Source organism: Raphanus sativus, chromosome 6, assembly GCF_000801105.2.
Source record: "Raphanus sativus cultivar WK10039 chromosome 6, ASM80110v3, whole genome shotgun sequence".
Taxonomy (NCBI): domain Eukaryota; kingdom Viridiplantae; phylum Streptophyta; class Magnoliopsida; order Brassicales; family Brassicaceae; genus Raphanus; species Raphanus sativus.
In genome coordinates, this window is record NC_079516.1 from 52,070,131 (window position 1) to 52,092,752 (window position 22,622).

Here is a 22,622-nt window from a genome sequence, read left to right on the forward strand (position 1 = left end):
TTAGGATTTTCGGCTATATACACAAATACCGAGTCAAAGATGAGATAGATGATAACGTTTCCAACAACTGAATGAATATTAAAAAGAAGTTACGGGTTGGACTTTTGTTAGGTCTCAATCACAATTCACAAACCCATTTTTATCTTAAGTTTATCCATAGGCAGTAAACAATCATGATTTACAAGTTTGTTATTAAGCAACTGTTAACTCGTTGACAAAATAAATATTTCTGTTATATCATTCCACCAATGCTAGTTAATCCACAACATGTTAATCTAAAATAATGGTAAATATACAAAGTTGTGATATATGTCGTAACATGCTAAAACTTTTGAAATGTTAACACAAATAATACAAAAAAAAAACATATACTTTACCATAACTCAGGTATAAAACACAAAAACAACGTGTAATAAATAATTTTCTTTCATGTAAGTTTTTGGGCGTATAAAATCATAATGTTTTATCATAAACATAAGATATCATACAAAATCATCAGAAAAGAATCATTTTCTTAATATACTTTTTTGTGTGTGGCTGTGGAACTCCAAACATAATATGAGAAGACCAAACTATAACAAATTGACAGAGAAACCAAAAAGAAGAAACAAAACTCAAATAAAGAAATATACAAATGAAGAAAGTGGAAGGTAACTAAGCACCAAACCCATAATAATCAATAATCAATAATCAATATACCCTTTGAATAAACAACAAGACCTCTTCTTCATATATTAAAAAGAACCAGAAGAAAGAAAGAAGATAAAAGTTGGTTTCAATGGATGGCTTGATACCAATGGCGTTCAGGGCCGTGAAGAAGAACCTAACTCGCCGTCGTTACGAGTGTCTCTCCTCCTCCACCACAACTCGTGACTCTTACAACTTCGTTTCTGACACCGAAACAAACGTAGAAGGTCACCATCGCCGTCGCTGGTCCATGGGAGACTTCTCATCGTTATCAAGCCGGGAAATAAAAAGAAGCAGCAGCACCGGAGCTAGGGAGAAGAGTTGTTCACCGCCACGGGAAGGTCAACTCGTGAGATACAAGAGCCATCGTTTGTTTTCTTGCATCTCAGGTCAATAATATAATTATTATGAATTCAAGAAAATAGGAAACTCGAACCTTTTTTTCTCTCAGCGTGTTGCTTGGTTTATACTACAAAGATGTGTGATATTGATCATGTAAAATATTCGATATCTTGCGATAATCTTCTGATATCGTAAAGTTTACGGTAGAAACACTAGGGGGTTGTTGTAGAAATGTATTAATGTTGGGGTTTAAACGAGAAAATGAAAACTTGTGGGATCAAATGTCCAAACAACTATAGTTGTAATCAATTTAGTCGCCACAACTCTACCATATATTCATATACTTGTTCGTTGTCCACAAGATATATTTTGAACGTTGGTATTATATATTCATACTTGTTCGTTGTCCACAAGATACGATACAAAACATGCTATAAAATCTACAAAACGTAATAAAAAGTGATTAGGTTTCATAAGAGGACCTCATGAGAAACAGCTTAAACCATGAAGTGAAACAGAGAGAGAACAAAGAAGACAAAATCCACTTCCAAAACTCTAGTCTCTCAAACGCAGAGAGTAACAATAGCTACCTCTACAAAGTGAGAGTGCGTCTATATAAAACTTCATCATCATCACTCTCATCATCATCATCTTCATCAGACACAACCTCACCACCACCACCAGGCATCTCCAACTTCCCACCCATGTCAAACACCGGACCTTCACTAGTATCCGCATCGATAAAGTTACCTTCCAACCGTTCCTCAAACCTCTGGTCACTACAATTCAAGAACCAGTTCAACGAACTCCTAATCCCTTTCCCCTGCAGCTTCTGGTACCTAGGCTTAATCCTCGACTCCAACCCGTAAGTAAAATACTCAGGATACTCCACCAGCTCCTTCATCGGCCTCCCCATCTCCGTCTTGTAAAAGTAATAGCTATTCTTCATCAGCTCAACTCTCGAACAGAGTATCTGAGGACACCTCACAACCATCCTCGCAACGTCCTCGACCTTAAACGCTCTCCCCAACAGAAACTCAACCGGTTTCATCACCACGCTCTGCTTAAGACTCACAACCTGCGGCATCTTCTCGACAACGCGCGCGAACCCCTCGGGATCAACCTTGAGCTTCAAGCTGAAAAAGTACTGCTGCGTTGACATCTTGGCCTTAACAGGTAAACCAAGAATCTGAGGGTACTGCGCTATAACCAAAGGAAGCATCTCTCTCCTGACGCCAAAACTAACCAAACACTCCACGTTCGGTTTAACAGTCTCCTCGAGACTATAACCTATCACATAAGCTCGCTTCTCAAGCATCCTCGCGACTATCTTCTTCGGTAAACCGATGGAGATTAAATAATCAACAAGAGGTTTGATCATTGTACCAACTCTCATCCCTAAGAGGTAAGGATACTGAGTGACCATAGGACCAATGTCTCTCGGACTGACACCGATACTCACGAGATAAGCGACGGAAGTGCTCATGGTACCTTCGAGCTTAAACCCTAGAAGCTCGGGGTACTTCATCAGAACGTAACCAAGATCCTGCCTCTCCACGTCGAGGCCTCTGAGGAACTTGACGACGGGGGCTAGCTCGACGACGACGCTGGCGTGGAGGACCTGAGGGTAGTTCTTGACGAACTCTCCGAGCTTGGATCTGGAGATGCCGGTTTTTTCGAGGTAGGCGAGGACGGGGATGAGGTTCTTGCGGACGCTGCAGCCGAGCATGAGGGGGTACTCGTTGATGTCGTCGATGGTGAGGCCGAGTTTCTGGAGGAACTCGACGCGCTCGGAGATGACGTCGAGGGTGGAAGGGAGCTCGATTGATTCGAGCTCGTCGGTGATTACGCCGAGGGTTTTGAGGTAGTCGCAGATTTTGACGCGGTTGACGAGTTTCTCTTTTTTGCCTTGGATCACTCCCCATGTGACGGTGGGCATCTCGTATTCTGGGAACTTGGAGGAGGAGGATTGGGTTGAATAGTGAGAGATGGGGTTTAGGATCGGAGATGGGTTTGTTATCAGGGTTTTGAGGATTGGGTAGTGTCTTGTGATGAAAGATGAGAGCTTTTTGTTTCTGGGGAGGAGGAGATAGCTCATTTCTGGAGGAAAGGTTGCGACTTTTGGTGAGGAGATGAAATGGGTGATGAGAAAAATGGTTTCTTTTTGTCGCCTGGAAAGGGTTTAGCGATTAGAGGAGAGAAAAGCCGCCCCTAAGTCTAGAGTAGAGAGAGAGGGAGAGTGTTTTTCTGAGTTAGGGTCTAAACCGGGTGGTTTGAACCGGTTTATTGTAAAGGTTTAGGAAGTTGAACCCTTTTTTGTTCCCCCACTTCTTCCTCGCCGTCGCCGCGTTTGTTCTAGCTTCGTCGTTTCAGCTTCTCTCTCTCTCAGGTTTGTCGTGCTAATCGCAGAACCCAAGAAGGATTCTCTATCGGTTTTGCAGTAATCGTAAAGTTTTTTAGACTTGGAATCTGATATCGTTTGTGAAGATTTAGTTATCTGCGTCGATTGAAATGATAGAAGCACTGTTAATGTTGTTGTTTGTTTGTTTGATAGGTTGGAGATAGAGAGAGTGCAAAAAAAAATCATGTCGGCCCTTGTGGCGTTATGCAGAGCTCGAGCTTCTTCTTCTTCTTCTTCTTCTGTGTTCAATAGCCTTGTTCGTCCAGCATTTCGCAGCTTCTCCACAGGTACTAGTTTGACTTTCCCTGTTTGTTTCTGAGAAGCAAAAACGTTGCTTTTGATTTTGATTTTTTTTTTTTAGTTTCCAACGATACTTCTTATTGCCTTATGTCAAGAAACATGATCATGTCCTGAAATTTCTTGTCTTCTGTGAATTTTTTTTTATAACTTTCTGCTTGAACAATTAAAATTATTGCTAAGATGGAATCAGTTTTCAGTTAGTTTTGGAAAGTGGTGATGTGTAGTAGGATGGTGTATCCTTGAGGAGGAATCAGGTTCAGCAGCGAGATGTGTTTTCATTAATGTTATTTTTTCGATACTGTTGTTGTTGTTGCTCTCTCGCGTTTTATGCTCAAACTGATGTATTGGTATTACCCTCTTTTGTGGGTTTGGTAAGCCTTATGCCTTTCTCTATGAGATGATAAACAGATTTAGTAAAACTGAGAGTACTCGAATGTTGAGATAATTCTTGTTATGGAAGAAGAATTCATGATCATTGCATTACATCTCTTGTTTCGGATTTAGTAAACTGAGTGCTAGCATTTCCTAAATCTGGTGCTACATTCTTTTCATAACTCTGGTGTTAGTGCCTCAAAGTAGATCTCTTTATTGTTGTATTCAAAACGATGAATCAAGTAACATAAAACCCAATGCATGTAGGTACTTTATGGGGCTTGTGTTATGGTCATGTATACTGTCTGTATTAGTTGTTTCTGTAATAAGTAGGATTGAGTTATGTTGATATTACATCTCCTAACTTAGTCAAAGGAGATCATCCCCATATATTGTTTATATGCTAGTCCCAGAGTTAGCTCTCGTGTCTTTCTTTTGGATATGGTGACAAGAGTCACTTCCAAGGCCTCTGGTTTTAGTTTTTTTGGTATTTATTTTGGCAGGTTTTGGTGATGTGCAGAACAAAACACTGGTGGCGGAAATGGAAGAAAAGATGCTTCACATGGACATCAACTCAATGATAGGAAGCTCCATGCCGCTTGGAATGATGCGCATAGGAACAATCATCCACAACATCGAGATGAACCCTGGTCAAGGCGCCAAGCTAGTACGAGCCGCGGGAACAAACGCCAAGATCCTCAAGGAGCCTGCTTCGGGGAGGTGCTTGATCAAGCTTCCTTCAGGCGACACCAGGTGGATCAACGCCAGGTGCCGTGCTACCATCGGTACAGTGTCGAACCCGTCTCATGGAGTGAAGAAGCTGTATAAAGCAGGACAGAGTAGGTGGCTGGGGATAAGACCGAAAGTGAGAGGAGTGGCGATGAATCCGTGTGACCATCCACATGGTGGTGGTGAAGGGAAAAGCAAAAGTAGTGGAAGCAGAGGTAGGACGTCGGTTAGCCCTTGGGGGAAGCCGTGCAAAGGTGGTTACAAGTCTGCTAGTGTCAAGAAGAAGAAGAAGCGATTGGCTGCTAGAGAAGCCAAGATGTGATCTTGATAGAACAAGTTACAATAATGTCTTCAAATGCATCTTTTTTTTTTGAGAGACTTGGTTCTGAATGTTGTTACGTGTTTTTTTTTTCCTTGGAACTGAAATCAAACGTTTTGATCGTCATAAACGTTTTTAATAAACGCGTTTTTCAGTACTAAGTGGGTTACGATTGTCCTAATAAGACACTGAGTAGTAGCAGGTTGGATCGAGGGAATGGACCAAAAGATGAATCACAGAGCCACAGAGGTAACTAGAGGAGTCAAAAGGTTGGAAGTAGGCCTGCGATTATCAACCGATCGAAGTTAGGTTCGGTTCAATTTTTTTTTTTTAACTTGTCAGAGGTTTGGTTTAGTCTGACAATTTTTTAAAAAATGTTTTCGATTCGATTTAGTACTTGGTTAGTTGGTTTTCTAAAAAAGGCAAACAAAATTTTATCAAACTATATACAAATTTTAAACCAAACTAATCCACTTTACTAAAATCTGAACTGAAATAATCAAATGAAAATAAACATTTACTAATTTAAATTGAGAATTCATTGAATTCAATATAGAATGATTATACATTGTTTGCCTACAATATAATATAATCCATTTTTTTGTTGAATTCGAACATTTTGGTTTAATTTGGTGTAAATTTTTGAAACCAAATTAATCAAAACACCGAACCAAACTAGTAAATTAATTCAATAAATTTTGGCCAAACCGAACTGACCAAATTACGGATTAACTGACCCAAAAACTCTGAACTAACCGAAACTACAGGCCTAGTTGGAATAATACACTTAATCATCCTCAGGATTAAAAACATTCAAAACAAAAGTCTTTTTGACCAATTACTTTCAAATATTCCCAACTTGAGAAAATAACTTTTTAAAATGAAATGAAGTTTGAAGTTTGAACCAGACAATGTTGTCAAAAATCAAGATGCCTTGAGAAATACAGTCTATACAGATGGACATTTTCATTGGTCTAAGCAACCACACTATTTTTTTTGTGACAAAAAAAAAAAAGAAAAAAGCAACCACACTATTTAAAAAGTTTAAATCAGGTTAAAAAAAAAAGGCATTAGATTTTTATCAAGGGAGCACACAGAGTTTGAAGATTTGTATCAAAACAGAGCAGCCACCGTGTTTATTGTTTGCCATCTTGGGCCCTAGTCACTCCATATTTATCCAATCATATTTCATTTTTACTCTTTATTGATGTTATTCCTTTTTTTTTTTGATGTTATTCCTTTCAGTGACAAAGAAAAACGACGTTATTCCTTTTATTTAATATTTTATACGAAGTATTTTTTTTAGCTTTTCATGTTTTTGGTATATATATAGATGTCCACACATGCAATGAATCCAATACCTTCATTATCAGATGCATGAATTTTTATTTCTGTTACCACCATCCTTTTAATTCCCTTTTCAGACTGGTCATATCTTTGCTCATACTTCATTACAAAATTATATATGTTCCCATATTTTTTTTTTTTGTCAAACCTTACTTATATTAAACTTAAAAGAGTCATTACCCTAAGGGTAAGCTTGAGAGTCTACAAGAGCTGACTTCGCTAAACGATCAGCATCAACATTACAAGCTCGAGGAACATAAAAGAAAGAGATAAATTCAAAGGCAGAACTCAACACAGTAATGTCGTGGAGGATACCCTGAAGTTCCACGGAAGGAGACCTATCCGTAAGAAGAGTGATGAGGACTTTGGAGTCTGAGTAACATTCCAAGTCTTTGATACCAAGAGCAGCGGCGTCGGAGAGTGCTGCCTTCATTGCAAGTGCTTCAGCCATAAGGGGGGAGGCCACAAACCGACGGTAAGTCTCGCCCTGTTTGACCATAATACCCAAAGGGTTATTGATGATCCATCCTTGTCCACTATCACAAGTGTCCGCCATCCAGGCCGCATCAGAGTGGCATTTGGAGGCTGAGACACGGTGCATCCTTGGTGGTACGGACTGAGGGACCGGGAATTTAATGACAGTAACCTTTTCTTGGGCATAACTCCAAGCTTTGGCTTCTCTCACGGCCTTAAGAACAATTTCCGCCTCTGTCGCTCGTTTGTCTTCAAAAATGAATTTATTCCTGCCAACCCACAGATTCCATAACAGCCAGGGGTATAGAGGAGTAGAGATACCTATAGGAGGAAGATTGACGGTCTCCTTACACGCCTGAAGTAAGTGCTGGACTTCAGCAGTTGGATGTAAAGCTGGTTTTATCGAAACTGGGACAAGATCCCACACGCGAGAGGCAAAGGGGCAGGAGAACAGAACGTGGACCTCGTTCTCAGCTGCACCGCATCTCTTACATAGGGTGTTCGAATTAAGGCCTCGTTTAGCCAGGTTGCTTCCAACTGGGAGAGCCTGGTTTGCCACTTTCCACAAAAAGTGCTTGATTTTAGGCAAACACTTAACATTCCAGATGTTCTGTTTCCATTTGATGGGCTCTCTGTTTGCTGCAGGGGTAGCGTTAAGCTTTGAAATAGCATAGCCGGACTTAGTTGAATAGGAGCCTGAAATATTAGGAAGCCAGACCAGCTTGTCTTTCATTCCCAAGGAGCTCGGGACAATGTGTCTGATCATTACCTCATATTGTGGTAGATGGAGACGAATAGCCTCCAGGCTCCAGTCACGAGTCGTAGAGTCTAAGAGGTCAGCAACCACCATATTCTTGCTGCTAAGAGGAGGGGGACCTATTGGCCTAACCGGGGATTTGAAGTAGAGCCAGTCATTGTTCCACATCGAGATGCTCTTGCCGTCCCCAACTAGCCATCCCATGCCTTGTTTTAATACTGCCCTGCCTGCTAGAACGCTCCTCCACCCATGAGAAGCGTTACTCGGAGGTGAATAATCAAGGAAATCACGTTCGAAACAGTATTTGCCTAATAGGGTTTGTCCGAGGAGCGAGTCAGGTTGCTGTAGGATTCGCCAGGCGTTCTTTGCCAACAAGGCATCGTTGAAAATCTGGATGTCTCTAAATCCAAGTCCCCCCACAGATTTCGGAAGAGTGAGAGTATCCCATGCAACCCAACACATCTTTTTCACCTCCGGACTCGCATCCCACCAGAATCGAGTGAGAACAGACTGGATTTGTTTGCAGAGGGATTGCGGGAGTTTGAAGCACGACATAGCGTAAGATGGCATAGCCGCTAGTACCGATTTCAGGAGGACCATTTTCCCCGCCCCCGACAGGTACTTGGCTGACCAGCCATGCGCTCGTTGTCTAATACGGTCAACTAGAGCCGCAAAGATGTCCCTCTTCCTCCTCCCGAAGTGCTCCGGGAGTCCCAAGTACTTTCCAATCCCACCCTCGGAAGCTATATGGAGAGTTGCCTTAACCCGGGCTTTCACTTCCGGTTTTGTCTTCGCGGAAAAGGTGATGGCTGATTTGTTGCAGTTGATACTCTGACCCGAGGCCTGCTCATATCGAGACAAGACGGAAGCGAGGGCAGTGCAGCTCGTCGGGTTGGATTTGCAAAAGAACATAGTGTCATCCGCGAAGAGGAGGTGGTTGATTGGGGGGCAGTTGCGGGCGACCTTAACTCCTTGAAGTGTGCCGTTGTTCTGTGCTTGTTTGCAGAGACCCGATAGAACTTCTGTACACAAGATGAACAGGTAAGGAGAAAGAGGGTCGCCCTGACGTAAATACTTTTGCTTTGTCTATGAATGGCACTGTAGAGATTACTTTATCAATTAGTTATCGAATATATAATGGTTATATCATATATGGATTAGGTGATGAAGAGAAAGGTAATGTGTATGAAAAAAAACTCAAAATGTATAACGTAGAAGAAAAAGATTGAAGAGCTATACGAGGAATATTAATAAGCCAAGTTGGTCGAGATATGCATTGAATCGATGGGAACGAGCTAGCCACGTGATATTGACATGTGCCGTTTCATCCATATTATATACCTTTCTGAAACCATTGGGTATCTAACTGTTTCATTGACGTTTTTAGCCATGGCCGGCCTTAAAATTTTAAGGATCGTAGACGAGTAAAAAGATAATTTAAAATTTTAGAAATCTAAATTTTTATTTTTTATAAATTTAGAAACTTTTATCTATATAAAAAATTTCAAAAATTTTGAAAGCTTAAGACAAATATTTTGATAGGCTTGGCTCAGAACCGGCCTTGTTTTTAGCTAATCTTATATAGTACTATATACTATTTCAATATATCTCTAGTCGGAAAGTAGAACTATCAGAAAGAAATCAAAGGATATTCATATTATGGAAATACGATCAATATTACTCAAAATATGTGATGAAACTGTGGGCATGTCATATAAACTCGATAGTGAGATAATAATGCATACGTATTATTAAAATTGTATGATAGTTCTATAAAGTAGTTATATTTTATTGAATGTTGTTGCAACTGGTCCACAACCACTAGACATGCAATCTTTAGAAGAAGGGTTTGCGATGTTCAATGCAAATCATTCATGGGTTGCCATTTCTAAATAGCTTTCCCTTTCCACCATTTATTTGTTTTCTAATTTCTTAAAATTATACTAATACGAATAGAATCTACAGCCCTTCTGTATAATAATCAACATGTTGTTTTGTTCACCTTTAAAAAATGAATATATCTTTCTTGGTTTTTTTTTGACATAATATATCTTTCTTGGTTTTGCCTACGAATAAAAATCTTTTCGATCTGGATAAGTGATTGAGCTCGATCTCTGTACACAACTACTCAAATGTGTCGGATCGATCCTAACTATAGGATCAAGTAAATATCCGCAAGATAAGTTGGATATCTTTTAGTCTGAAAGATATATAATATTTTGTAACTCTTTAAAACTAATTTATTCACAAGATTTCAAGTCTGCATGCATCATATTTTATCAGTGTATGGTGATTAAGTTTTGTTTTATTTACGACGGGGTAACGTCTTGATGTCTTTACAGTTTGGTGTCAATTAGAATAATGATGTCATTTAATAGTTTGGTCTTGTTGTTGTATAGTGTGTGCGATTCATTAAATTTAGAAAAGTAAGAAATGTTATTGGTAACCTTTCGATTGGTTAATATAGGTTAATACCCGAAAGGCCATACACGAACTGCTTACGAGAACATATTGACATTGTCCCTCGTTAATCACGCAACCAAATGTATCATGTAAAATGCAGAAATTCGCATTAGTCTTAACTATTAATATTTGCAAAATGATACGAGCAAAAAAGAAGTTTAACGATTAGAAAAAATTAAACCCAAAAATATATATCTATACTAGACCAACTGTCCCGCTAGGAAAACGATAATATGATATATCCACCATATGAAATGCTGAAGAAAATAATATATATAACAATATGGGTCCTAATATATCGATAAACATAGACAGCATTATTATTACGCAGAAGCTATATAATTTATATACACAGACTCTTTGATAAGTTTTCTTTGAATTTATCTTGTCAGATTAAATTGGTAATTTCACAACATTCAATATATTAATCATTATTATCCCTTGAATCCACCTCTAGTGCAGATGATTAGATGAAATCGAATCTCTACTTTGTTTTTTTTCATCCATAGTTTCAATAGATTACTGTTTCAAAAAAAAGTTCCAATAGATTACAACCCTGAATGATAATGGTATTACTGTAATAAACAATGCATATAGAACACAGATTAAGGTGACCACTTTCAAAAGTTTATAATATTTGTCAATGTTTAATTATTTGTTTGTAGCATTTTAGTGGTTAATCTTCTTGCATATGAAGTGTGTTATCACGATCATGTCGAACGGTCAATCAAGCCATAAATATCGCAAGCACATTTCAAAATCAAGAAACTAAGCCTTTTTGTTTGTCTAAAACATCAAGTGGTTTACATTTTATTTGTTTTCGTACCACCACCACCCATTACTATAAAATCTCATAAATAATAAGAGACAAATAAAGCCTACAACTCACAAAGGAATAACACTACTTTTTTTCTGGTCAACTGGCTACAATAGAGTATAACAATGTTAAAGTCTTAGATTAGTCTAACTAAAACACCATTGAATATTCCCCAAAAGCAAACTCAAATTTACACTTCAGGCAGACGCTTACCTAAAATAAATTCTCGCCTACCTCATATCCAACTTTAAGGAAGACAGATAAAGTGTCTAGAGAAAAAGAACCAATTGTGATCTTGAAAATGGAAAGAGACTCAAAGTATTTGAAGGGTCTGGATATTAACAATGTAAATTCTAACAGTAATAAAAACATATAAAAATGGGTATACGTAAAAAAAATTGTTTTATTAACTCGGTGCAATGCGGCTGAGGCCGTTGAATGACATTCATTCGAAGTCTAAACTTTTAATTTTGCATACCTTCAAGAATCAGCAACTTGCTTGCAACACTTGTCAGCCCAAAAGGAGAAAAATTTAAATTAAAAATGTAAGTTCTATTTAAAAATTACTATTGCTAAAAGAAAATCTGTAAATTCATTGAACCTTCTTCTCTTTCCTGATTCTATAGTCTAGTCCCAAAGTATTTATCTCCTCCTTGCTTTCTTTGTATTGCAACTTGTCATCTTCTTCACTTTGATATCTTCTTACTAGCTTTTATACCAAACTCTATATCACCAACTTTGCTCAAGGAGTTTATTTCTAAGAACTTAACACTTTATTGCTTTCTCAAGAAAATCTTCTCCCAGCCCTCAAGAATAAGAAACTCTTTCTCTTTTAGATGAGCCGTGAAATCTCCAGTCTACAAAGCGACATGGTAAACATTCAACACCAATATTCTTCGACCAACATCAACAACAAGAAAAACATGGATACGAGAAGAGATAACCAAAACGACAGGAGTTCCCGCGGATCAGCTCAAGCTCCTATGATGAGTAACCAAGAACATTTCGGGACATTGTCGTCCTCTCAGAGCAGCAGACCGAGGAAGCTAATAACGGCGAGTTACTTCAGTTTAGAGTCAGTGCTTGTTCTTGTTGGTCTCACAGCATCTCTCTTGATCCTTCCCTTGATTCTTCCACCATTGCCTCCTCCTCCCTTCATGCTGCTCCTCATTCCTATTGGGATTATGGTTTTGCTTATGGTTCTTGCTTTAATGCCTTCTTCTTCTTCTTTAATGCCAAACATGTAACAACACGCTCTTACATGTAACATAACGCTTTCTGTTTTGTCTAGTTTTGTTAATTTTTTCCATTACATAAAAAAACGTTCCAGAGGAAGAGATTTTGTATAACTATATTTCATTTGTAAAACTTTTTATTTTATGGAATATTATTATTATCAAAATCCGAATTCTGTTTAGTTTAACTCATTTAAATTTGTGTAATTAACTCAATCCAAATTAGTGTAAATCGGTTAAATCAAATAAACAAGATTAATATAAGTTTACAAGTTTGTCTAGTTTTCTTTTGTATATGTATTACTATAATTCATCAAAACAATTTGTTTAGATCCCAAATAATCTGCCTAGACTCCAAAAATTCACGTAGTTGTTTGGCTTATACAAATCACGTAAGTTATCGCCTACCGATTATTACCATACAATTGCATGACTTAGTCAATAATGGTCTGAAGATGGGAGTAGAGTAAAAGGTGAAAGATTTTACATTCATTGATCATAGGAGACAAAGTCAGAGACAGAAGCAAGACTGTGTCTTATTTATTTTTTAGATGTAATAATAATATTATAGAAACGTTTTGGATATCATCTTCTCCCATGGGTTAGGAACCGTTTAAGAGACTTGACAAAGACATTCTCATAGCAAGTTAGTTTCATAGAAAGCTCCTTTCATCATAATCCAAACCCTGGATCCGGTTCCAAATCTCTAGAGGTATATGATTTGTTTTATTTAGTTCTTATTTTTAATTAAAGAAATGGGCAAAGGTTAAACCCGGATAACTCAGGTGCTGGATCCAATTTATTGCTCAGTGTGAAGAAGAAGCTTTGACCAAAAAAAGCGGAAGGTGATGCTCCAACACTGCCATGAGCTGATGATGCTGATGACCTTTGTATACTTCCTCTGTGTCCACCACATCAAAGCCTTGAAGCTGCTTCACCGCTTCAATGAGCTGTCCCCTTAGTCTCTGTGAGAGTAAACTCCCTCCTGCTTTCACACACTCTCTGTACAGTGGCATGTAAGCGACTGCAACTCTCAATGGACCTGGGAGGTCCTTCAGACGTATAGCAGACTCGCCAATCTTCAAAACCCTCATGAAGTTCATGAAGTTCTCGCGGCTTTCCTCCAACCCTTGGCTGAATGCAGCCTCTGACCAGTGTTCTTGGAGAAACGTTTTCAGCTCCGAAGGAACAGACTCGTCTTCTGACTTTGCAATGGTGTCTGCAACTGAGTAAGTGGCTACCGGATCACCGAGGAAGTCTGATTTGAGGAGAAACTCTACTCCGTAGAGAGAACCATCGCTTCTTTCACCAGCTGCTTTGAGGATCTCGATGCTGAGAGCAGTGAGGACGGGTCTTGGTACATGAGGAAGGAGATAAGCTGCGATCTCGACCTGGCTGCTCGAAGTGGCGGCTGTGAGAGCCAAGCATAGCTCCATTTCACGGCAGCCTCTTTTCACAAACCATTCCACAACTTGCATACAACCTCTCTCCGCTGCTCTCATCAAAGGACCCAAGAAAGCCATGGCGTGACCTTCTTCCACAAGGCAGTCCATAGTTTCAATCTTACTATAGTGGGAAGCAAAACCCAATGCTAAGTCAACATCCACGTCTAAGCTATTCCTTTGAGCAATCTGCACCACAGAGAGAGATAAAGTTAGAATGCACAAAGAAACCTCATTAGCCAAAGAGAGTGAGTTACCTGCAACAAGATGCGCACAAGCTCTGTGCTACCAAAACGAGAAGCTTCAAGAAAGCACTGATTCACGTTATCTGCTCCTCCTTCCACCAGCATACCGAGCAATCCATGTACCACAGTAGCTGAGATTCCAGAAGCCCAGCCAGGATGAAAAGAGGTAGAGAACAGCGTCAGTGGAAAACAAGCTGCATCAAAGGCTTCTGTGAAATCCTTTCCTGTCAGATGGTTTCCTGCAAGATCTAAGAACGTCTTGAAAGCAGAAAGCTGGAGTTGGATCTCTGCAGCAGAGTCCTGGCCAGCTTTATTTCTAGCGCCATGGCAACGAGAGTGGAAACCTATGCATTTGAGGGCCCATTCAGTAAACTTCTGAACTTTGGTACTTGCTTCTGCTTTAAGAACCTCATCACCGTTACACTCTTGAAGACGCTCATGTAACCTGGATAAGCCGAGATGAAACAAAAAAACAAAAATGGATTTATAAAGGAAGGGTGTCTCACTCTCACCACCCTTCCTAGCTAACCCAATGTAACCTGGATAAGAGATATGTATAAGATCTAAACAAAATAAGCAAACTCTAAGCGTACCTTTGAGCCATTACAGCTACACTATCAGAAAGACTCACTGTCCTGCTCTGACAAGATGAAACACATGAAGCAAGAAATGAAGTTCTGAGTGTAGCTCTAGTATAGTCATGAGCACCATGACATATGATCTTCCCAATCAATCCAGTGATACCCTCTAACTCTCCCTCAGTGGTCAAGAACCAAATAGAATCTAGACTAATACACAAGAGATCATTCAAAGTCTGTAGATCAGCCAAACCAATCATCCTCTCGGAGAGTTCCCAGTCCTGAGAGCTAACAGCACCTTGGAAGAGTCGTCCCAATTCGATTCTGTCCTGTCTGTTAAGCTTCTTCTCTTTCCCTACACTCCCCTTCTCCAGAAGAACATCAACATCATCACCACTGTACTTTAGTTTCTTTGCACTGCAAGGTGCCTCTCTGGCGAAAACAACACCACCACTCCCTTCACCTTTCTCAACCGTGAAGTCCTCCTGCAAGTCTTCCATTGAAGACTGAGCAGTGATCTCCTCGGAACCAAAAGGCTCATCAGGGTATAACCCATCATCGCTCTCCTTCTCCATCAAAAACCTCAAGAACCCAAAAACTTCTTTCTCCCAAAAAAGCTAAGCAGAGAATAACAATAAATCTCTATACCATATCCCTTCCTCAATTCCAAAAGCAGAAAAAAAAGACTCAAGCTTTGTATCCACTTGCACAATCTGCCAACTCTAGATTGATCCAAAGAGCGATAAAGGTCAGAACTTTTCCAGGCAAAAGCTAAAAACTTGAAGCCTTAAACCAAAAACCAGCAGTGACCCACATGCCCGAATCCGGAAGCTGTCATCGTGGGTCAAATCCTCGACGCGTTTCTCAGGTGAATCAAGAACAAACCCTAAAAGAGGGAGAAGAAGAGAAATGGTTACAGCATTTGCAAAAAAAGGAACAAACTTTAGAAACAACCAATCGTGAATCTAACAGGTAGAGGATGATGAGGAAGGAACCTGGACGAGATTTTCATTGAGAGGTCGAGAGGAACCCTTGTGCCTTTGCCCTCGAGTTCTGTCTGACTTCTATATTTTTATTTTTCTTTAATTGTTATATATATGAAAATATTTTTTTATTGCTATAAATGACTATAAATAAATTTGTTTTTCCACTTTCAGATTTGTAATAACCAATTTTTTTTTTTTTTTTTAACAACCATTTAATTGAAAAACATGTGGCCTCAGGCCCAAGTGGTTACAACATTGGAGAGACAAGCTTTTGCTAGTCCATCAGCAAGCCCATTCTCAAGTCTTGGAATATGAGAGAAACAACAAAAACCAAAGGAAGATGAAAGGGATTTGATGTCCGATAATACTCCGTAGAGCATCCTCGGCTTTGAGATCGAATTGATCGCTTTTACAAGCGAGAGAGAATCTGATTTAATCCAGATTTTGGTGATGCCGATGTGTTGAGCGTGGGATAGAGCTTCCCTAACCGCTAACCCTTCAGCCATGAGAACATAGGAGACTCGTGATTGATATTGGCAACCATCGGAGGCAGTCAACGAAGAGCAAGAGTCGAAGATCCATGCCAGTCCCGCTTCTGAAGTTTCCTTCTTCCAGGCCGCATCCGTTCTGCAAGTAACTGTGTCGGCCGGAATCGAATGTAGGGTTACTGCGATCTGAGTATCCTTTGAGGCGTCGGTGAGAGGAACTTGCGCCTGTGACCATTCCAGCGCATTCGTAAGAGCTTTTGTAGCTGTGATCTGAGCTGAGGCCGGGCGAGCTTCGAATAGAAGCTGGTTTCTCGTGGTCCACAAGCACCAACAAACCCAAGAAAACACATCCCCAGGAGATCCACACGGTGGGAGACAAGTCAAAGGAGTTAGACTTTCCACCGCAACTACGAAGGAGTGGAAGAGGTCAGGGTCAAAGGTCGTCTTTAGTGGGATCAAGCTCCAGACCTGTTTCGCAAAAGGGCAATGAAGAAAGATGTGTGTTGTGTAATAACAAATGTTTACAAGAAGAAACACTGTTTTAGAATTTATTTTTAAATAATAATTAGATGACATTGTCTTCTTTTTTTGTAACATAGTCATAGATGACATTGTCTTTATTTTCATTTCCTGGTTGCCTCTAAGCAAACTTGTCTTTTTGGATTAATCAATTGGGTTACTAACCTTAGAAAACTCGATTGTTTTAGAAAAATGCAAGTTGAATTATTAGTAGGTATTAAAATCAGCTGTTTGGACAATGACATTACAAAAAGTCAATTCACATTTTTCATAAGGGGTAAATCTCTTAAATTAATTTTTAAAGATTCTTATAACCACAATAGTTTATAAAGAAGAAAATGATTAAAATATGTTTTATTCAATATAAATAGATATTACTAAATTATTTATTTTAAATTTTATATATTCTAAATTTCAAATTCTATATTATAATTCTAAATCAAAATCTTAGGCTCTAAACTATATCTCCAAAAAATACTAATTAAATTTAGAAATATATATGTAAATTTTGTTCTTTAATAAAATTTATTTTAATTATTATTTTCTTTTTCTTATGAATTATTTTCGTAATAACATTTGAGTTATTGTAAGGTATTTTTCAAAGATAAAATAGTTGCAGTACAGTCCAGTAATTAATCAATAACAAAAATAAAAAAATGAGAAAAAGAAAAAACTAAAAGAAGATTTTATTTATTCGAAAGTAATTGAACAAAGCAAAGCATATCTCTGTATTTTTATAGACGTCACGTCATCACACCGCCGATCTCTCTAGACGGTCTTGCCTCCTTCCTCCTACCAAAAAAACAAAGTCAATCTTTCTTTAGCAGATCATCAGCCATCATCATGGATGAAGAGTACGAAGTTATCGTTCTCGGTACTGGTCTCAAGGAGTGCATCCTCAGTGGTCTCCTCTCCGTCGATGGTATCAAGGTCTCTCTCCCTTTCTTTGATTCAACGGATGGATCTCGCTGATTACTACTTTATCTCCAATCTCTTGTCTTCACTTAGCTAAAGATGTGGTTTTTTGTTTGTTTGTTCAAATAGGTACTTCACATGGACAGGAATGACTATTACGGTGGAGAGTCAACATCACTCAATCTCAATCAGGTCAAAATATTCTCTGCTTTTTTATGTTTAAAGATTAGTTTTTTTTTCTCTGTCATTAGCTTGTGTTACTGATGATGTTTTTCTTTTAACAGCTGTGGAAGAAGTTTAGAGGAGAAGATAAGGCTCCTGCTCATTTAGGCTCTAGCAGAGACTACAATGTTGACATGATGCCCAAGGTTTTGATATTAGTCTACTTCTTTTCTACCTTCATTGTACTACTAATACTAAAAGTGTTTATCTTTCTATCTGGTTGATCAGTTTATGATGGCGAATGGCAAGCTTGTTCGCGTCCTCATTCATACCGATGTGACCAAGTACCTGTCTTTTAAGGCTGTTGATGGGAGCTATGTCTTCGTCAAAGGCAAGGTAACAAGATTAGCTTTTTCCACAGAAGTGCTTTGATGTAGTTTTTTTTTTTTGCATTTTTTTTTAACTGTTTGATAATAATAAATCTTACAGGTTCAAAAGGTGCCAGCAACTCCAATGGAGGCTCTCAAATCTCCTCTTATGGGTATTTTTGAGAAACGTCGTGCTGGAAAGTTCTTCAGCTATGTTCAGGAGTATGATGAGAAGGATCCTAAAACACATGATGGAGTTGATTTGAAGAGAGTCACTACCAAGGAGTTGATTGCGTAAGCAGCTCATGTTCTATTATTTGTCAGTAATCTGATTTAAGACTAATCTGCTGCTAATTTATTTGATAATGTTTTTTTGACAGGAAATTCGGTCTTGATGAAAACACTATTGACTTTATTGGTCATGCTGTGGCACTTCACAGTAATGATAGCCATCTCCATCAACCTGCTTATGATACTGTGATGAGAATGAAGGTAAACACTGCTCTCGTGACCCCTTTAAATTTTGGACACCCTTGTCTTATTTTTGACACTGTTGCTTGAATTTTTATTTATCAGCTCTACGCAGAGTCCCTTGCACGTTTCCAAGGAGGTTCACCATATATTTATCCTCTCTATGGGTTGGGTGAATTGCCTCAGGTTTTTTCTTTTAATAATACGTGGCTTCGTTTTGGTTGGTGCAACTATTTTTTATGTTTTGGATTCTCTTTGAACTTTACTTTGTTTCAGGCATTTGCACGACTTAGTGCTGTCTATGGTGGGACATACATGTTGAATAAACCTGAGTGCAAGGTATGTCCTCATATTTGCGTGTCTGTCTCTGCTTCTTACAAAAGGAAAACTTGTGACAGCCATGAAACTGTTGTTACTATTTATAACAGGTAGAGTTCGATGAGGAAGGTAAGGTTATGGGTGTTACGTCTGAGGGAGAGACTGCCAAATGCAAGAAAGTTGTCTGCGATCCTTCATACCTGCCCAACAAGGTAATGAACTGACAACCATTATAGATTTGTTGAAACTTTACACTGACAGTTTAATAATCCTATTCAAAACAGGTGAGGAAGATTGGCAAGGTTGCTAGGGCGATTGCCATTATGAGCCACCCTATTCCAAACACCAATGATTCTCACTCGGTGCAAGTCATCCTACCTCAAAAGCAATTGGGTCGCAAATCAGACATGTGAGTTCTCTTATTCATCCACTTGTTCCACTGATAGAAGTAAATGAGTCTTAGTAAACTGTCTGGTCCATATACTATTCGCTGTGGTAGCTAAGCTTTATCTGATTATGTCTTGAGCTTGCTGGGATACCTTATCTCTTGATTACACTTGAAGGTCGATTGAAATGTTTGTTTCTCGGCTAATGATAGATAACGTCTTGGTTGTAAATTGACAGGTATGTCTTCTGTTGTTCGTATTCCCACAACGTTGCTCCCAAGGGGAAATTCATAGCATTTGTGTCAACAGACGCAGAGACTGATAACCCTCAAACCGAGCTGAAGCCTGGAATTGACCTTCTTGGTCAAGTTGATGAGTTGTTCTTTGACATCTATGATAGATACGAGCCTGTCAACGAACCCACTTTGGACAACTGCTTCATATCAACGGTTTGTTCACTTGTTATGCCCTTTTTGCGAGCATTTTAAACTTGGTTGTTTATTAAGTAATTTTTTTATTCATGTCTTAAACAGAGTTATGATGCTACAACACATTTCGATACAACTGTTGTTGATGTGTTGAACATGTATAAATTGATCACGGGAAAGGTAATACACTCAGATTCTTAGAAATGTTTGGTTTGTTCATTAACAACCCCCACATGTACTGCGAGCTGGAAGTGATCACCTTTTGTGTTGTTTTGTGTTGCAGGAACTGGATCTAAGTGTGGACCTTAACGCAGCTAGTGCTGCAGAGGAATGATGGAGAATAATGCAAAGCTCTCTTCCTCTCTAGTAAAAAAAACTTGATGTACTGGTTGTCTTTGTCTCATCTTAAACGTTCTCACTTGTTCCCCTTCATGTTGTCTGTTTAAACTCGAAATCAGATTGATCTCATCATGTTCCCGGTTATAACAGTGTCTGTTGCAGTGGCTTATGTAAGAAGTGCTCTTGTAATTGTCAGGTGTGTTAACCGTATGTTGATCACTAGTCAGGGAGCTAAACTCAAATATGTGATCAACATTGAATATAGAAAGCAAAACAAAGTTTATTTAATCAAAGCCTATATTCGACTAAGATTACACGGTCAAAACAAAACGCTCAGATCCAAACAAAAAAAAACTATGAAATGGGGAAGATAAAAGAATGGAGGCATTCATCAGTTCATCCTCCTGACAAGCTCGTTGATGAAGTTCTCTCTGTTTCCAGCATCACCACCTTCAACGTAGTGGTTTCTCTTCTTCTTGAGGCCACCGAGTGGTGCCTTCAACTGGAATGGCCAAAGGAAGTTGTTGGCTTCCTTGAAGTGAGGTCCAACGGTCATGATCTCGTGGATCAGATCCTCGACGCAGATGATGTTGTGCTTTCCTAGAGCTTCATTCACTATGGAGTTGTCAGTGAGTGCTATCCTCTGGTGGTTCAGCTTTCCAAAACCCCTCTTGTAGATTAGCTCCTTCACACTCTTCAAGTTCGGGTATCTGCACCACCAGATGATATAACTTAGAGCATATTCTATATAGATAAGTAAAGAGAGAGATTGAGATGAGATACCCGTAAGTAACGTAAGGCTCAACACGACGCAACATGTTGATTGTTGCCTTGTTCACCTTAAGGAACACGCCATTGAAGATCTGCACAAACGTATACCACAGTTTGAAGATAATACATCAGTGGAAATCATATGATGATGCCTAAGACTAACTAGATGAAATTAGGAGACTTTCAGACTTACTTGTCTCAAACGCAAGAGCTGAAGAATCTTCTTGGTTTTTGGGTCAATAGCGTTGATTCTGTATAACATAACAATTCAGGTAAGTAAACAACAGAAACTGTTTTGGAACATATACTTCTGTAAGAGAAGCACAACATTACCCACGGATACGAATGATAAAGAGCAATTTAGCCTCAGGGTCAACATAGAACCCTCCTTTCAACTTAGCCTCACGCTTCAAACGGATCAACTCATTGTCCTACACAATGGAAAGGAAAAGAAAAGAGACTCTATTCGTTAGTACAACCATCAACAGAGGAAAAGGCAATCTTAATTAGCAAAGGGAATATAACCTTCTCGGCGTATTCTTTAGCGTATTGCTCAGCTCTTTTGAAGATAAGCTTCCTGGTCTCAACACTCTTCTTCTTAGCAGCTGCAGCTTCCTGTTTCTTGGTCAATGCCCATTCCTCTTCCCTCTTGATCTTCTTTAGCACAGACTCTGGAACCACCACCTTGGATTCAGCCATTTCTCCTAACATAACAAATAAAAATAAAAAAACATAAGCTTTCCAACCAAAGAGACAACATTTGAGAGCATTACAAAGAGCAGAAACATTGATGTAATGACTAAAACCAAACAGCTACGACATAGAGTGTAGTTTAATTTTAAATCAGCTAGACCGCACACGGTTCCATAACTACGTTGGATTTCTACAATGGAACGTGAACAAACCTAATAAAATGAGCTACCGCTGGATACAAGACAACAACACTTATGTTTCGAGACGGAAGTAATACGAGGAAGATCGAAGAAGCTTACTTTGAGAGGAAGCGAGATAGAGAGCGCGGCGCGGAGGGGAAGAAGAAAGACAAATGAGTCAAAAAATGGGTTTAGGGTTTTTGATTCTTAACCCTATTTTGGTTTAACGGGCCTAACATTAGGCCTCGGTTAATTTGGGCCCAACATCCACCTACATACTTAAGTGAGCCATTGTAAAATACCTTGAGTGGTAAAATTATATGACAGAAACAAAAAATACGGTTTTGTAGTTTCTTACAGGATTTGCTTGGTTACAAATTGAAAATTTGAAATCTTTCACTTATATTTTTTTCTTTACCATCCGAAGTTTTTCCCTTTTTTTCCTTACCGTCAGAAGTTATTTATCTATTGACTAAAAAGAGTTTATATAACCATGGTGCAAAGAACTACATCCCCCACAAGGGTGAATACAATATTGCGATGTGAAATATTAAATTTGGAGGCTGATTTTGGGTTAAAGAATGAGTATGTGCTTGCTGTTTGGTAAACAATAGATCAAATAAGATTTATCTAGATTAGAAGTTAGTTAACTTTTTTATGAGAAAAAGAGAAGTTAGTTAACTTTTAAACAGTTAATTTTAAAACATGCTGATATTCTGACACTAACTTAGTTACACATATGGTCTTCTAGAAAAACTTTAGTAACCGTAAAGCAAGAAAGAAGAAAGACGTGTAAAAAAAGGAAAAGAAAAACGTCGATACGATACGTGCTTGCCCACTTCTTTCCTCCCCATGAAGAAGACAACCCATCAAAAAGGAAGTAAAAATATCAATGCTTTTCTAGAACCCTTATCCTACTCTTCTCCTTTTTAACTATTAATTTTTATTTTAAAATACTAATATAATAGGAAAATTGGATCGTAGCATGATACTGAAAAATACTAATTAATTAAATGTCTAATTTACCTTAGTACACTCGTACACAACGTGTCATTTGGATAATAATTCTACTTTTGCCCTTTAACGTACAA

General features: G+C 38.7%; 8 protein-coding genes across 11 annotated transcripts; 4 read left to right on the plus strand and 4 right to left on the minus strand.

Moving 5' to 3' along the window:
- The first annotated feature begins 536 nt into the window (after positions 1-536).
- Positions 537-1,208, plus strand: LOC108813008 (uncharacterized). Its single transcript, XM_018585427.2, has one exon. The coding sequence runs from the start codon at positions 779-781 to the stop codon at positions 1,082-1,084; it is 306 nt and encodes a 101-aa protein (XP_018440929.1). The 5' UTR covers positions 537-778; the 3' UTR covers positions 1,085-1,208.
- Positions 1,209-1,449: 241 nt separating this feature from the next.
- LOC108813005 (transcription termination factor MTERF4, chloroplastic) lies at positions 1,450-3,328 on the minus strand. The gene has a single exon (XM_018585423.2). It carries the CDS (start codon positions 3,125-3,127, stop codon positions 1,622-1,624), a length of 1,506 nt encoding a protein of 501 aa, XP_018440925.2. The 5' UTR covers positions 3,128-3,328; the 3' UTR covers positions 1,450-1,621.
- LOC108813007 (60S ribosomal protein L2, mitochondrial) lies at positions 3,282-5,307 on the plus strand. Of its 2 annotated transcripts, none has more exons than XM_018585425.2 (3): positions 3,282-3,418; positions 3,584-3,717; positions 4,606-5,307. In XM_018585425.2, the coding sequence occupies exons 2-3, from the start codon at positions 3,615-3,617 to the stop codon at positions 5,151-5,153; spliced, it is 651 nt and encodes a 216-aa protein (XP_018440927.1). In that variant the 5' UTR covers positions 3,282-3,418; positions 3,584-3,614; the 3' UTR covers positions 5,154-5,307. The 2 variants fall into 2 exon arrangements, with proteins under 2 accessions (XP_018440927.1, XP_018440928.1); XM_018585426.2 differs by having other exon boundaries at positions 3,363-3,475.
- A 6,237-nt stretch (positions 5,308-11,544) lies between these two features.
- Positions 11,545-12,410, plus strand: LOC108809460 (ARGOS-like protein). Its single transcript, XM_018581600.2, has one exon. It carries the CDS (start codon positions 11,845-11,847, stop codon positions 12,253-12,255), a length of 411 nt encoding a protein of 136 aa, XP_018437102.2. The 5' UTR covers positions 11,545-11,844; the 3' UTR covers positions 12,256-12,410.
- A 349-nt stretch (positions 12,411-12,759) lies between these two features.
- Positions 12,760-15,610, minus strand: LOC108812967 (ankyrin repeat protein SKIP35). The gene is made up of 4 exons (XM_018585372.2): positions 15,504-15,610; positions 14,524-15,394; positions 13,943-14,375; positions 12,760-13,874 (listed from the first exon to the last, which is right to left on the minus strand). The coding sequence occupies exons 2-4, from the start codon at positions 15,081-15,083 to the stop codon at positions 13,050-13,052; spliced, it is 1,818 nt and encodes a 605-aa protein (XP_018440874.2). The 5' UTR covers positions 15,084-15,394; positions 15,504-15,610; the 3' UTR covers positions 12,760-13,049.
- Positions 15,611-15,727: 117 nt separating this feature from the next.
- Positions 15,728-16,773, minus strand: LOC130495878 (uncharacterized). The gene is made up of 2 exons (XM_056987453.1): positions 16,765-16,773; positions 15,728-16,450 (listed from the first exon to the last, which is right to left on the minus strand). Exons 1-2 carry the CDS (start codon positions 16,771-16,773, stop codon positions 15,728-15,730), a joined length of 732 nt encoding a protein of 243 aa, XP_056843433.1.
- A 440-nt stretch (positions 16,774-17,213) lies between these two features.
- LOC108832866 (guanosine nucleotide diphosphate dissociation inhibitor 1) lies at positions 17,214-20,079 on the plus strand. The gene is made up of 13 exons (XM_056989101.1): positions 17,214-17,431; positions 17,546-17,608; positions 17,701-17,784; positions 17,867-17,974; positions 18,068-18,240; positions 18,327-18,438; positions 18,523-18,603; positions 18,694-18,756; positions 18,846-18,947; positions 19,020-19,144; positions 19,360-19,570; positions 19,655-19,729; positions 19,833-20,079. The coding sequence occupies exons 1-13, from the start codon at positions 17,345-17,347 to the stop codon at positions 19,881-19,883; spliced, it is 1,335 nt and encodes a 444-aa protein (XP_056845081.1). The 5' UTR covers positions 17,214-17,344; the 3' UTR covers positions 19,884-20,079.
- Positions 20,080-20,120: 41 nt separating this feature from the next.
- Positions 20,121-21,739, minus strand: LOC108813802 (60S ribosomal protein L7-3). 3 transcript variants are annotated; one of them, XM_018586460.2, is made up of 6 exons: positions 21,652-21,739; positions 21,185-21,363; positions 20,993-21,090; positions 20,853-20,910; positions 20,672-20,751; positions 20,121-20,598 (listed from the first exon to the last, which is right to left on the minus strand). In XM_018586460.2, exons 2-6 carry the CDS (start codon positions 21,356-21,358, stop codon positions 20,280-20,282), a joined length of 729 nt encoding a protein of 242 aa, XP_018441962.1. In that variant the 5' UTR covers positions 21,359-21,363; positions 21,652-21,739; the 3' UTR covers positions 20,121-20,279. The 3 variants fall into 3 exon arrangements, with proteins under 3 accessions (XP_018441962.1, XP_056845082.1, XP_018441961.1); XM_056989102.1 differs by having other exon boundaries at positions 20,121-20,594; positions 20,668-20,751; XM_018586459.2 differs by lacking the exon at positions 21,652-21,739 and adding an exon at positions 21,565-21,583.
- Between the last annotated feature and the right edge of the window lie 883 nt (positions 21,740-22,622).